The sequence below is a fragment of the Dromaius novaehollandiae genome, chromosome 1, assembly GCF_036370855.1.
Source record: "Dromaius novaehollandiae isolate bDroNov1 chromosome 1, bDroNov1.hap1, whole genome shotgun sequence".
In the NCBI taxonomy this organism is placed as follows: Eukaryota; Metazoa; Chordata; class Aves; order Casuariiformes; family Dromaiidae; genus Dromaius; species Dromaius novaehollandiae.
Window position 1 is genome coordinate 185,884,899 of NC_088098.1, and position 14,251 is coordinate 185,899,149.

The following is a 14,251-nucleotide window of genomic DNA, read 5'->3' on the forward strand; positions in this document are numbered from 1 at the left end:
GAAAAGATGGGATTAGTTTCCTAAATGTAAATGTCTAAAAGTTACTTAAAGCTAAGATGGTTAACCTCAACTCTGTTCACATCTTTTGCAGATAAATGCAGGCTTTTAGGTGTGATTGACTTCACCCTAGTACAGACTGCCTGTCGTCAGATGAATCCTTCCCTGAACATGCTGATTGTGTTCTATGGCCTAGGGAGGGGGAGAAGGGTGATTACCTTACATGTAGAGCTACAGGCAAATGTCTAGGGTTAAGTAAAATGAATCCCAGCCAGATTGTCCTTTAGTTTGTACAGAAATTTGACACAGCAGAACTGTGATTTGCTTGCTTGGGCTTCCTGAGCACTGCTATCTTGGAGACCATCAACTCTGCTAACGATCCTAAGAGAAACAGACATAGCGAAAAGGAGCTCATCTACAAAGCTGAATTCATCAGATACACTTTTTGCCTGGGTGACCTATCTCTCATTTATAAGAAAAATTTTCCTCAGTCTTGCCAATGCTAGGGATACTGTTAAGGCTGGCTCAGCTGTTGAGATGGTGAGATCAACCTCTCATTGCTGCCAGTAATCTGCGTGGACCAACACTGATTGCCTGCAGTCATAGATGGTCGCAGATGGTTCTTCACTAACCAGTGAGGATGGACTCTACCTCTGGCCACATTCAGCCTCCCAGCATGGTGCCTGCTTAGTAAACTGGAGTGGGTTTTAAAAGAGTGGAAAACATTTCTGTGTTTGCTTAGTGTAAGAATGCCTTAGAAAGGTGGTCAAAAGAGACACATAATCTTCGAACCCTTGTACACTAGTGTTCTTCATTTTCTTCCTTGCTGTAAATGAAAAAAGGTGAGAGCTCTGGCTGGCACATTTTCCAGATGAACGGGGTCAGGTCTTTCCTGCATGCAATGAGGAGTAGCAGTGTCCTTGTGTCCCTTTTTGCTGCCTGCTTTTCCACTGCACCATCTTCCAAGAGACATTTCTCTGTGGTAATGTAGGTCTTTTCCAGTGAGGCTGAGAGCATTCTTTGAGCAAGTTTTTTGTTTCTGGGCTACTAATTACCCAGTGAAAAGTAGTATTTTCTTCTAGTTCTGTTCCTTAATCAGGTACGCCCTTCATAAACAGTACATAACATTTCAGGAGGAGAAGGAAGAGCTGTTGGCAGCACCTCTGACACCTCTGAGGAATGATTAATCCAATCCAATATGTGTGCATGGCATAGAGTGTTTTATTATGTCTTTGTATATTTGGAGCCTGTGTATTAATCATTACATTAGAAGCAAGAAGGAAATTGTTAGACTCTCTTGAGGTGAAAGCTGTGTGTAAAGCAGCTGAGGGCTTTGTGGTATATTGTAGTGTTTTGGAAGCTGAATTAACCTCCATTCTTTTATTCTTTTTTTTCTTCAACACAACCAGCAGTGGCTACAGAAATTGATTTCTTGATGTAGGAAGAGAAAAGCAGGGTTTTATGTGTTTATGTGTACCAGATCAAAGTGAAAACATCTATTCAGGTAATTTTTCATCCTTTTGGCATGGTGGCACAGGATTAGGCGTGTTTGATCTATGACATTTGTGGACACTGGTGGGCTTTTTACTCAAATTCTATAGCTTTTACTTTAACACTGACATACACTTTTGACAGTGGAAGGCAGAGTTCTGACCTGATAGAAAAAAAACATTTTTTTTTTGCTGTGATACAAGAATGACCTTTGCTCTCACCCACCGAAGCAGACATCTAGCCTGCACATTGGATTGTGTGTAAAATCTGATACTTACATGTTCACATGAAGAGCTATGCTTTTGCCTCTTGCTTAGTGGGAAAGGGAAGTTGAATAAAACCCTCAACCCCTCCCCTCCAAACCTGAATAATCCTGGTATGCTTTTTAAGAACATAAAATGTAATACAAGTGTAGCAGACCATACCAAATGGCCCTCTGGTTCAGTATACTGTTTCCAATGCCAATGATAAGTGGAGCCATAGGGAAGAGCATAAGGGGGCAGCAAGTATCTGCAACATTTTCCCAAAATACTTTCCCAGCCTTCAGCCTCTTTCGATTTAGAGATTTTCTGAGCCTGACCTTCAATAAGCTTCTCCAAACTTTTCAGTCTTCCTTGCAACCTGTATAAACTTTTTGAATCTACAGCTCTTTATGGGATGCACCAAGGAAGACCAAGGCCCATTTGGAATTAAATCTGGCAAGTGATGTCAAGGACAACAAGAAGGGCTTCTTCAAATACATCAGTAGCAAAAGGAAGACTAGGGAAAATGTGGGCCCACTGCTGAATGAGGTGGGTGCCCTGGTGACGAAGGATATGCAGAAGGCAGAGTTACTGAATGCCCTCTTTGCTTGAGTCTTTACTGCCAAGGCCAACCCTCAAGAATACCAGATCCCAGAGACAAGAGAGAAAGTCTGGAGAAAGGAAGACTTTCCCTTGGTTGAGGAGGATCAGGTTAGAGATCATTTAGGCAAACTTGACACTCCCAAATCCATGGGCCTCAATACACCCACGAGTGCTGAGGGAGCTGGCAGATGTTATTGCTAGGCCCCTCTCCATCATCTTTGAAAGGTCATGGAGAACAGGAGAGGTGCCTGAGGACTGGAAGAAAGACAGTGACCCTCCAGTCTTCAAAAAGGGCAAGAAAGAGGACCCAGGAAACTACAGGCTAGTCAGCCTTACCTCCATCCCTGGAAAGGTGACGGAACAGCTCATCCTGGATGTCTTCTCTAAGCATGTGGAGGAAAAGAAGGCGATCACGAGTAGTCAGCATGGATTCACCAAGGGAAATCATGCTTAACCAATCTGATAGTCTTCTGTGATGGAATGACTGGCTGGGTAGTTGAGGGGAGAGCAGTGGATGTTGTCTACCTTGACTTCAGCAAAGCTTTTGGCACCGTCTCCCATAACATCCTCATAGATAAGCTCAGGACGTGTGGGTTAGAGGAGTGGCCAGTGAGGTGGACTGAGAGCTGGCTGAATGGCAGAGCTCAGAGGGTTGTGACCAGTGGCGCAGAGTCTAGGTGGAGGCCTGTAGCCAGCGGTGTCCCCCAGCAGTCAGTACTGGGTCCCATCTTGTTCAACTTAGTCCTCAGTGACCTGGATGAAGAGACAGAGTGCACCCTCAGCAATTTTCCTCATGATACAAAACTGGGAGGAGTGGCTGATCCACCAGAGAGCTGTGTTGCCTTTCAGAGAGACCTGGACAGGCTGGAGAGCTGGGCGGAAAGGAACCTCCTGAAGTTCAACAAAGGCAAGTGCAGGGTCCTGCACCTTGGGAGGAATAACCCCAGGCACCAGTACAGGTTGGGGGCTGACCTGCTGGAAAGCAGCTCTGCGGAGAAGGACCTGGGAGTCCTGGTGGACAACAAGTCGACCATGAGCCAGCAATGTGTCCTTGTGGTCAAGAAGGCCAACGGTATCCTGGGGTGCCTTAGGAAAGGTGTTGGCAGCAGTCGAGGGAGGTGATCCTCCCTCTCTGCTCAGTGCTGGTGAGGCCACTTCTGGAGTACTGTGTCCTGTTCTGGGCTCCCCGGTATAAGAGAGACATGGAGCTATTGGAGCAAGTCCAGCGAAGGGCTGCCAAGATGATGAAGGGACTGAAGCACCTTCCCTATGAGGAAAGGCTGAGAGAGCTGGGACTGTTAAGCCTGGAGAATACTGAGAGGGGGATTTTATTGGTGTGTAAAAGTATTTGAAGGGAGGGTGTCAAGAGGATGGGGCCAGACTCTTCTCAGTGGTGCCCAGCGATAGAATGAGAGGCAACGGGCACAAATTGAAACACAGGAAGGTCCATCTGAACATGAGGAAAAACTTATTTACTGTGAGAGTGACAGAGCACTGGAAGAAGTTGCCCATAGAGGCTGTGGAGTCTCCTTCCTTGGAAGATAGTCAAAAGCAGTCTGGACAAAATCCTGGGCAACATGCTCTAGGTGAGCCTGCTTGAGCAGGGGAGTTGGACTAGACGATCTCCAGAGGTCTCTTCCAACTTCAACCATTCTGTGATTCTGTGATTTTTAAGGGATTCTGCTGGTCTGTTTTGTGAAGAACCACTTCCTTTTGTTTATTTTGAATTTGGTTCGTATTAGTGTAATTTGATGTCCCCGAGTCCTAGTATTAAATCTCATTGCAAGTGGGAAGTTACAGGTTCAGCCATGGCCAATTTTGTGTGGAAGGACAGTTCAGAATGCCAATTCAGGGGCATTTTGCCAGTCAAATGCTAGATGTGCTTACAATTTTCTTTCCTTTCTAATACATTTTCTGATGTTCCATTCAGGACTATTCCATCACAAAATGAACCCTATACTTAATTGCTCACATTTGCCCCTTTTGCTTGCATGCTGTGGTAGCTGTTTTCACAAATCAGGGTCTAAACTCATGTTTTTATAACTCAAAGAACAACGTTAACAAGACACTAACCTAATGTCATTGACTGCCTGAGGGAAAGGAACCCACAAGTCAGACCAAACATGTAGGTTGATTGACTGACAGCAATAAAACCCTTGCATGGGACTACCACAAAGATCAGATGGTTTGGCGAGGCCCCCTCAGCTGTATTATCTCTCATTTCTCTCCAAATGTCTGAAGTAGACAATTTAACAAATGCCCAGTCAAACGTCTTCTGTGGATAGAAGTGCCCCCCTCTCCATGCCTCCATATTTTGTTTTGCCACACAATGACAAACATTTCAAAACAAAGCCATCAGCATTGCAAGACAGCATGGGAAACTAGAATGGCAAATTAGGTCACAGCTTCTTAAGAACCTTTCTCCTTCCTCAGCCCTAACACTCTTTTCATAAATTAAGCTGTAAACTCTCAGGGCAAGAGAGTATGTCTTCCTGGCAGCCTGTCTAGCACCTAGGATAATGAAGCCTCCTTCCTTCTTATGGCCTCTGGGCATCACCATAATATAAATTATGAATAAAATGACTCTAGTTCATGGTGACAGGATATGGACAGATCCATACGTATTAGCATGGAAATGCAATAATTAATTACTTCTTTAAAAGGAATTAATAAACAGTATTCACACCAAAGCTCAGGGACACTACTGAGTTTATTGTCTTAAAATGGAGGGTCTTTGTTCATGAATAGGATGTAGTAAAGTATTCAAAGCTAGTTTGCTCATGTGTCTGTGGGTCAGATTTCTGAAACCACTCTGTTGCCTAAAGACGCTGACATGAAAAATCCCACCAGGAGCTTTTCTCCATTCTTTAGCACACAGATCTATTGGACAATGGGTGTTGAATCACTCTCTGGAAGGAGGCAGCCTGCTTGAAAGGTCAGGCTGTACGACTGGAAGCCAGGAGTTGTGGTTTCTCTCTGCAACCACTGATGCTGTCTTGCAGTGCTAAAACAGGTCATAAGCTTTTCCTCTCCCTGCACCTCATTTCTTCCCATTTGTAGAATTAGATGTGATTTTGCTCATTTTTGGAAAGAGCTTTAAGAGCAGTGAATGATAAAGGGTAGATATTGTCATTCCAGGGGCAAGATGTAAATTCATTGTCCAATGTCTTGGTACTTCTGCTGACCTTGCCCACAGATATGCTAAATTGTAAAGTACTGTTAACTGTGATAAAGCTTCTCTGATGTGAACAAATATTCATTAGGAATCTAACTGAAGCAACTGCCTCAGTTTAAAGAGCTCAACAGCAATGCACTGAATGCAGATTAGGCTACAGATCCTGTTGTATTGTTCATATAGATGCTGACGATGTGAAGGTTACATTACGAAATCCCCAATCTACTCACTCTTCTTTGCAGTGGAAGATCTTTTCATCTTATAAAATACTTCTTATAGCACTCCAGTTTTCATAGCATGTGTGCACACCTCTTCTCAGGATCAGTTGGGACTTCTTGTGAAGAAATTCCTGCTCTTGCAGAAAACCTGTGTTGCAGGTGTAGAACCTGAATATGTGTATATAGTTAGGGAAAGAGATCACCACTGTGAGAGTGCTTAGAGGACTGATAGATCAGAGAAGTGACAAACTTCAGAAATAAGGTTACTAAATTCATTCATTAACAACACACTTTTTTGCCAGTGGTGAATTCTCACCCATCATCATCACCAACACATGTACCAAACTGTTAGTCTTTAGCAATCATATTCTGTGTTAGCTGCAAGTACACAGTACCACAGTGCTGGTGGCTGCAGTTCTTGGTGGTCCTTTGTCACTAAAGTCAAGGTGGTTAGGCTTGAGAGCTCACTGATGAGAGAAGAAAGAACTGAAGTGGACTTGTCTTCTCTCTTCTTCGATTATTTTGCTTATGCCTGATGTTTTTATGCTATAGCCTCTTTCCCAGAAAGGAGGGACTCATCTGCTCCCAATACTGCTTATCTTGTTTTTGGTTTTGCCAGTCATCCTTGTTGTGCATTTGGCAGGATATCTTGCCTATCTGCAGTCCCTTGTGCTTATCTTGTTCTCTGTCTAGCAACTCTTTTTCAGTTGGATGCCTCCCACCTGCAACTACACAATTCTTTGGTAGTCATGTTGCTCACACACGTACGCAAAACGCTTATACACTGTGTCTCACTATGCCATGACGGCATTACACAATACTTACATTCTGTTGTTAGTTGTACTATTTTAGTACAAATATTTGGGTTGAAGGCAAACTAATATTAAGTGTACCCTGATCAATACATTTATAATTTCTAGGTGTCACAGACCTCTGTTCTGCTACACCTGCACACCTGCAATGTTGTCCACCTTTCTGGCCTCTCCTCCTGTGGCACAGCAGGCTCATGGCCTTTGCACTTTTACTGTCTGAACGCTGGTAGCAACAGGGTGCGGTGACCTCGTAAAGCAGATGGATATTCTGTCAGCCTTTCCATGGCTATTTCTGCAGGTATCTAATCCACTATAGCCTGCCGGGGAAGAAAGAGAACTGTATTCAATGACCAATAAACCTCTTCATAAATCAGTTTCCTACCTCAGGGACACAGGACTCTCTATTCTCTCTAGGGAAAGCGATTTTGTCAAAAAGTAAGAAGTGGGGCACATCTCTGACAATATGATGTTGTGTTATTTGTAGAAATGATGCTTGGATTAACTGATCAGCTTGTTGGTTCCCCTTTGAACCAACTTTGAACCTTTGATTTGGGAAGCTGCATTCCTCAGTGGACAGAAGTTTTGAAGGCTGAGAATCAGATCGTCCTTGACTTTGTCCCCAGCTCTGCTACCATCTTCCCTTGTGACCCTGAATAAACCACTATGGAAGTTATTCAAACACTGGGATAAAAGTCAGCCAGGAAAAAAAAAAGTGCATAGCTTTGTCTTGGTGTGGTTGGTGTTCCTTGAGATAATTACAGGGAAAGCCATTGGACTCCGAGGGAGCCCAGCTACGCCTAGCTCAGAAAGATGAGTTTCTGGAGTGGCTTTATGTCTGATGCACTCTGCTCCTCAGCAGCCTTGACAGACATGCACGTATCACAGGTGGCCTAGAGACATGAAAAAGTACATGTTGCCTGCACTAGATGTTTGCTCCCCAAACGGCAGGTGAGTCCTATCTCCAAGACGTCCCTGGGACCATCTTGGCACAGCCTGACCCTTAGCATATTCATACCCCCAGTTTATTCATGAAGAAGAAAATCTCACACCTGCTTAATAGGGAATACCAAGGTAAATATGTCAGCTGATGTTTTTTTATCAATGCAACCCTTCTCTGAGGCTGTGCTGGATAACAGGACGGTAGAGGTGCTAATGTTTTTGCTAGTTTTTCCATCCTTCTTAACTAAGAAGGTGTTTTGTCATCACCTGGATGAGCCAATCATCCATGTCCCCCGTATGAAGCTTTTCCATCTACTTTTTAGCTAGTGAGGGAAAGTACCCATGAATAGGAGCTTGCAACTAATTGGTGGAGTCAAAAACAATAAGGTATTTACAAAAAAGAAAAACAAAGTGAAGATGTTTGCTTATCTAGACACAGTCATTGATTATATTTAGGACTTAGGCAAACATGACCATGATAACAAGTTTTGCTTCATTTAACAAAACATCATCCTATGCAGTTCACAAAGTGGTGCACCACCTCCTGTGCCTAATGATATACTCCTGACTTCTCCCTCTGATTTGGGCCCCATCTTATGGCTATTTTACAGTACATTGAACTAGCCATTTAACTACTTAGACATTGAAAACATTCAATCAACCTTCCTTGGAGCTATCTGACACTAAGAAAGGAAAAATTCCAAGACTGAAAATGTATGACTTGACATGATTAAATGGTGAAATGAATAATGTTTTAATGAGTGATTTGTAATTATTTAATAATTAAAGAGCTCTTATGAATATTCTTGAAAACCCTGTGGAAAAGCTAAATGGTATGCTGATTTCATCAAGCATTCGAATCAAATCAAACTTATTTTTATAGCATCATTTTAAATGTAGTCTACAAGAACATTGCTACAATAATGCAAACAGAACAGAAAAGTATTGTGCTATAATAGCTCTGCTTTTTTAAGATAAGAACTTGATTTTTCCATGCAAAAGAATTTTCTGTGCGAATGGACTGCAGATCAACTCTATCTGAAGTGCAGCAGCAGCCAGTCAGGTTTCATCAGTGGTACAGTCGCAGGTTAAGGGTGCATCAGGTCTGGTTTGTAAATGCAGATGGATGGTAGCCTCTTGTTGCAAACAGAGCTGCCCCATTCACCGTGGCCTGGAAACAAAGACAGGGAGAGAATGCAAAGGAAAACAAGAAGAAATGATAAGGGAACTGTTTCATTCCTGACGTGAAATCATTCAAACTCAGGTCAGTCTCTGGAAATCTAATTTTCTTTTAATTTCTGTTTCCGTAGTGTGCATATTGCAGCTTTGGGCAACATTTTAATAAGATGATGATTTCTCCAGCTAATCCTGGAAAATACTCATTCCACAGGGATGGCAGAAGTTCAAGAGCAAAGTAAACTATGTGGTTTATAAATCATCCCAGGTTTTCCTTACCTCCAGTACTGAGTGTCAGGCAAAATCTAACATTTAAGAAGCTGATAAGTTGTCTTGTGAAAGGGCTGAGAAGGGCTGACAGAGGCTTCTGGATGAAAGCTGTCAGAGATCCATCAGTCCATTTCAAAGACAACCCCTGCAGACAAAAAAAAAACCCTCCAGAAGCTGAATGGGAACCGCAGGTCTCTTCTGAATTCAGGAGGCAGTTTGCAACACGTAGATTTGCTGGGACAGAAAATAACTGAATGGAGGCCTTCTTCCACAGGGATGTGGATACAGTTATTGCCTGTGGGGATATTATTGTCCTATAGAGCTGCATGAATAAATCATTTTTAATTCCATATTAGATTAATTTCACCTCATCCACTCTTCATGATTTGTCCTCAAATAAATTGTAATTTTCTTGAATATATTTGTTATTCAGAATAGGACTTTAGCACTCATGAGTAATTCATTGCAGGTAGGTGACATTCAGAATCTGAGACACTGAGAATGGACATGTAGGTCATTGTTGTGCCCTGTTACATGAGTAAAACTTACAGAATCAAGTTTCTACTTCTAATATGCATTTAAAAATCTGAAATTCACTTGATTTTAATATTCTACAATGTTAATTCTAAATTCACCATATCAGCAAAAGCTCCAGTAGATCCACTGGCTACAATATTGGTGGGAAGACACTGCAAGTAAATTCATTAAAAGAATTTGAATGAATATATTAATCCAAGCTTTTTGTAACTCCAAATCTAGTCTACGACATGACATTCTGTGAAGGAGAGATTAAATAGAGAATGTATTATCCACCATCCAATTTCTCCTTTGAGAGTTGTACCTCAGCTCTCCTCCTTTAGATGATGTTGTTGGAATATAATGTTGATTAGAGTTTGTCACTTAAAAAAATTCTTAAGAAGATCCCCCTCTTCCTCCACCACTCATCTGCCATTCCCCACCCCCAAAAAACACTGAAAGATAAACAGCATTAGCTTTTTGATAACTGTTTAGTTTTGCTGAGACTGAAAAGAATTTCCGTGGCTACAAAGGGAAACTATTCACTTGAAAACAAAACACTTTCCATAGAAAAAAATTCTGATCAGTTGAGTCATCAAGTTCTCCCCCCTGATGTTTCTTTTCATTTCTGGTCATGGCACACTTGCCTTTTGGTAAGTTCCACCTGTCCAGAATTGGGTTTCCTTTTGTCTCTGAGCAAGTTTATGAAGGAATTCATTCTTGGCTTCACTGGTGATGCTGATTAGGTGACCTCTTGCTCTTTTAGTCCAACAAGATTTCTGCGCAGGAAAGAGGATTAAGCACAGGAGATATGAAGTGGCTGCAGCTTTATGAATAACAGGTGAGCAAAGAAAAATGCAGCGCAAATGGTGGGGTTGTGGGAGGGAAAGGGACAGAGCCAGAGGAGAAAGACCACAGAGAAGGAGAAATTTTGTGGAAGTAGAAATGTGAAGTTAGAGGGGAAAGTCTTAGAAACCTTGCAGTTTTGAAGGGAGAGAAATGAAAGACAGAAAAAGTGAAGAACAGGGAGAAGGGATGCTCTAAAAGAGTAAAAGCTTGAAGAGCGGAATCCAAAAAACCAAACTTCAATCATCAGGAGAAGTGGTTAAGGTTGTCAGGCACTGGCGACTGGCAACCTTGTAGATTTTCAAAACTTATCCAGACATGACCCTGAACTAGGGCCTGCTCTAGCTTTGAGGTTGGCTGTGCTTTGATCAGGGGTTGGACTAGATCCCTTCAGATGTATCTTCCCACTGAAATTATTCCATGGCTGTAAGCTGGGTCTGTAGTATAGGCAATTAGATGGGCTCTCTACTGTCATCAGAGAATGGGAGGCATATCCAGACTGTCATATACCCACTATAAGAAAGGCATAAAGGGGAGCTAGGATGAAGTAGCTCTCACTGGTGGGACCTTAGCATACAGCACAGTCTAGAAACCTCCACTTTTTGACAGCTAAAACCAGGCAAAATGAACCTTACAATGAAAAAAGGAAGTTCAAGAGGAAGATGGGTGAGCAGAAAGGGAGATGTCAGAACAGCTTGTCAAAAAGGATGCTATTTACATAGGTCTTTTTTCTTGTGTCCCCATCCAGCTGGGGAATGGAGTAGACAGAGATAGTGCTCCTCTCAAAGTTTCTCCAAACAAACTGGGTCCTCAAGGAGTTGCCTTTGCACTTGGTAGGGAAGGATACTCTCTCTTCTGCACCTCGAAACAAGGGCACCCACTGCACTGATGTTTAGGCTCAGGTGAAAAACTTTTCTCTTTATCAGTCATTTGAATTTAATGCACTCTTTTAGATGTGGCCCAAGAGGAACAGGACACCCCATGGCAAACATTTATGGAAGTGCTTATATTTGGCTCCTGAAAGAGCAAGTATTCTGGTACAAGGCTGCAGATTACAGCACACCCTGACACCATCTGAGCAGGTAGCAAAGTGAAGTCAGAATGTTGTTTAGCAAGTATCTTCTGTGAAGTGGAAAGTGGTTTACTGTTCATAAGGGGCTTGACAAGTCACAAAGAAAAGTCATGCCTGGTGGGTATCACTGTGTGTGTGGTGGGTAGATGGAGAAATCTGTCAACCATAACCCATCCGTTTGGTATCACCATTACAGCCAAGGATCCCCAAGGATCCCCTTTGACTTCTCTTCACTGCTGTATGTTTGGGCATACAACAGTAATGTGTTTATATATCATTTGCCTCATTTTACAGCATGAGGCAATAGATTCCATGCTCAAAAATGTAATAGAGGAAGGGAGATGGGAAATCCAGAAGGTTCAAGTTCCAAACAGGAGCTGGTTCATTTCTAAAGTGTGTCCTGTGACAAGGCAGAATGCAACTAACCTCACCTGCAGCACTGAGCTGAATATCAAGTACTTTCTGTCAACACTGATATACATCAGGAGAAGCAGAAATGGAGGAAAAATGAGTCAGGTACAAGGAAGATAACTGTGGGAAAGGAGAGAAGAAATAATGAATAATCCTTTTTTGAAGAATCAGGTATCTCAGCTTGAATCCATGTCATTCTCTTTTCAATCAACATGTATCAGTGGTCTTTGTAACTAATCCAGCCTTTCTGACATAGGCCTTGGAAAGTCTGCATTGCAGGTGAGTCCAGGTGAGACGGCTTATGAATTTTCCTAGATGCAGTATTAAATTTGTTGATGATTAGGGGCAATAACTGGGTATTGCCATGTTGGACTATGGAGTTCTCACAACCTAAAAGAAACGTAAAATGTACCCAAAAGAAAGGTCTCATTCATCTTTCAGAAGATATATAATTGTTTCCCTATTTCCTCTTCTGATTTAACTAAACTGCATTCAGCACTTCACAGGGACATTCAGTAAAGTGAAACTACAAAATGAAGGGCAAATACTAGATATTCAGGGTCTGGATTTTTTCCTCATCTTTCAAAAAAAAAAGAAAGTGTGAAACATCAGCATATGAAAAGCACTAATTTAGGAGTCAGATGCCATTTAGGTTATAAGCAGAATTAGCTTGCTGCTGTCATTTCAGGGTCCAGTGGGTGCAGCTGTATTTCAGCAATCCATTTCAATGTGTGGTGCAGTGCATCACAGTTTGCAGATTCTGCTCTGAATCTGCCCCCCCCGCCGGCCTGAGAGACAGCAGCAGGTTCAGCAGGTCGACCCCGAAAGGTGTGCAGGTCTTTGTGGATTCCCAAGACTCAGCAGCAAGTGGTTTGGCAGACCAGGAGTGCAGTGTATTAGCCCAGCTTTGTTGAGGAGGGCTGGGCTCTGGAATAGTAATAGGGATTTCAGGCTGATGCATCACGTCGCTTTAGAGATGGAGAACAAAACAGATCTGTCAGACCTGAATTAAGATGGATTTTGTTGAAAGTTCTTGGAATTGATTTCTTTCCAGTTTCCTTCTTGGTAAGTAGTCAGCACAGTTGGGTTCAACTTACAAAATATCATTGATTTCTCTACCCAAACCACAGATGATTCAGCTTGTAATTTCCTCTACAATTATAGAGCAGGTCTCCTTAGAAACTGCTGGTATCCATTCAAAGTTTCATCTTGTGGAAACCACATTTCCCCTCTCTTTGGCCAGATGTGCTTGGCATTAGTCCAGACAAAAAAGGAGGAGGAAGGTGCAATAAATATTCTCATCCTCCCATTCCCTCTTTTCTGCTTCATGGAAGGAGATTCACAGCATTGCAATTTCAGCTTTCTCTGAGTGCTTTGGGATCTCAGGCCACCCCAAGTGGTGGTGTCTGCTATGGGACTGCTCTCGGCTCTGCAGTCTCCCTCCTCTCCATAAGCAACAGAAATGGCCAGCATGTTGCGTAGGTGATTTCCTATGTCCTTTAAGATAGGACAGGACAGAGCACAACACAGTGGTCATGGCGTCCGTACTCTGATGCAGTGTCATGCCACCAAAGCTAAGCCAAGCCAAGCTGATTGCACAATTGGCTCTGCCTGGGTTGGCCAACCAGTTGTTGTATGTTTCCCCTCATACACAACTTCAGCAACACACAGGGGAACTCTCCATTCTCTCTTGGCATCCCCTGTGACCCTTAAAGCAACCCATTCTCATGCGGGGAGTCCCTGTCATCGAAAGAGCTTGGCTTCTGGGTTTCAGAGATGAGCTCAGATAAACCACAAAACCTAGTTTGGATAGATAAACCATAGGAGCTAATGACGGTTTGGAGAGCTTTGCAAGAGGGAAGCCTGTACTGGGGCAAGGTCATGTACAGAATATCTCTAACCTCTAATCTCTGCTCAGGACTTTTCAGAAAAGGTCAAGATGACATTAAATTCATTCCACATTAAAAAAAAAAAAAAGAAGAAAAACCCTCACATCTGCCTTATTATCTGGTCTGTGCTGGAAACAGAGGGAAGAAGCAAGGAGGGTGAGGCTAGAAGACAGATTAATTATTTACAGCATCAGAAGGACAACTGAGACATATTACACTCACCTTCTGAGCTGAAGAGAACTGAGGCTCCAAAAAGCAGGAATAAAACCAGATAGGACATTGTCAGGAGGCCTGGCAGTGCTGCTGCCTGTGACCTGAAAACAGTGGAAGGTGTTCAGCAAGGCACTTAAATGATGATGGAAACTGGGGAATGAAAAGATCTGCACCATCATCTTCTGTGTTCCAGAGCTGAAAGATAAACTGGTTTTCATTGCACAAAGACAGGGATAATCCTTTTGCTGACCTGAAACAGTTTGGACACATTACTGAAGGTACCTTTCACTGGGCTACCTCATGAAAGATGCTTAAATGAATGTATTTTTCTTCGCCAGTGGGAGTGTGCACATGATCAGCTGGTAGGCAGTAACTCTATGG

The 14,251-nt window shown here is 42.7% G+C and overlaps 1 protein-coding gene across 1 annotated transcript; it reads right to left on the minus strand.

Annotated features, from left to right (window-relative positions):
• Positions 1–8,565: 8,565 nt before the first annotated feature.
• On the minus strand, positions 8,566–13,937 carry LOC135327543 (snaclec bitiscetin subunit beta-like). Its single transcript, XM_064507084.1, is given in 5 exon segments — positions 8,566–8,648; positions 8,933–9,068; positions 10,087–10,220; positions 11,946–12,158; positions 13,880–13,937. Coding segments are annotated over 5 exon segments (624 nt in total).
• Positions 13,938–14,251: the final 314 nt, after the last annotated feature.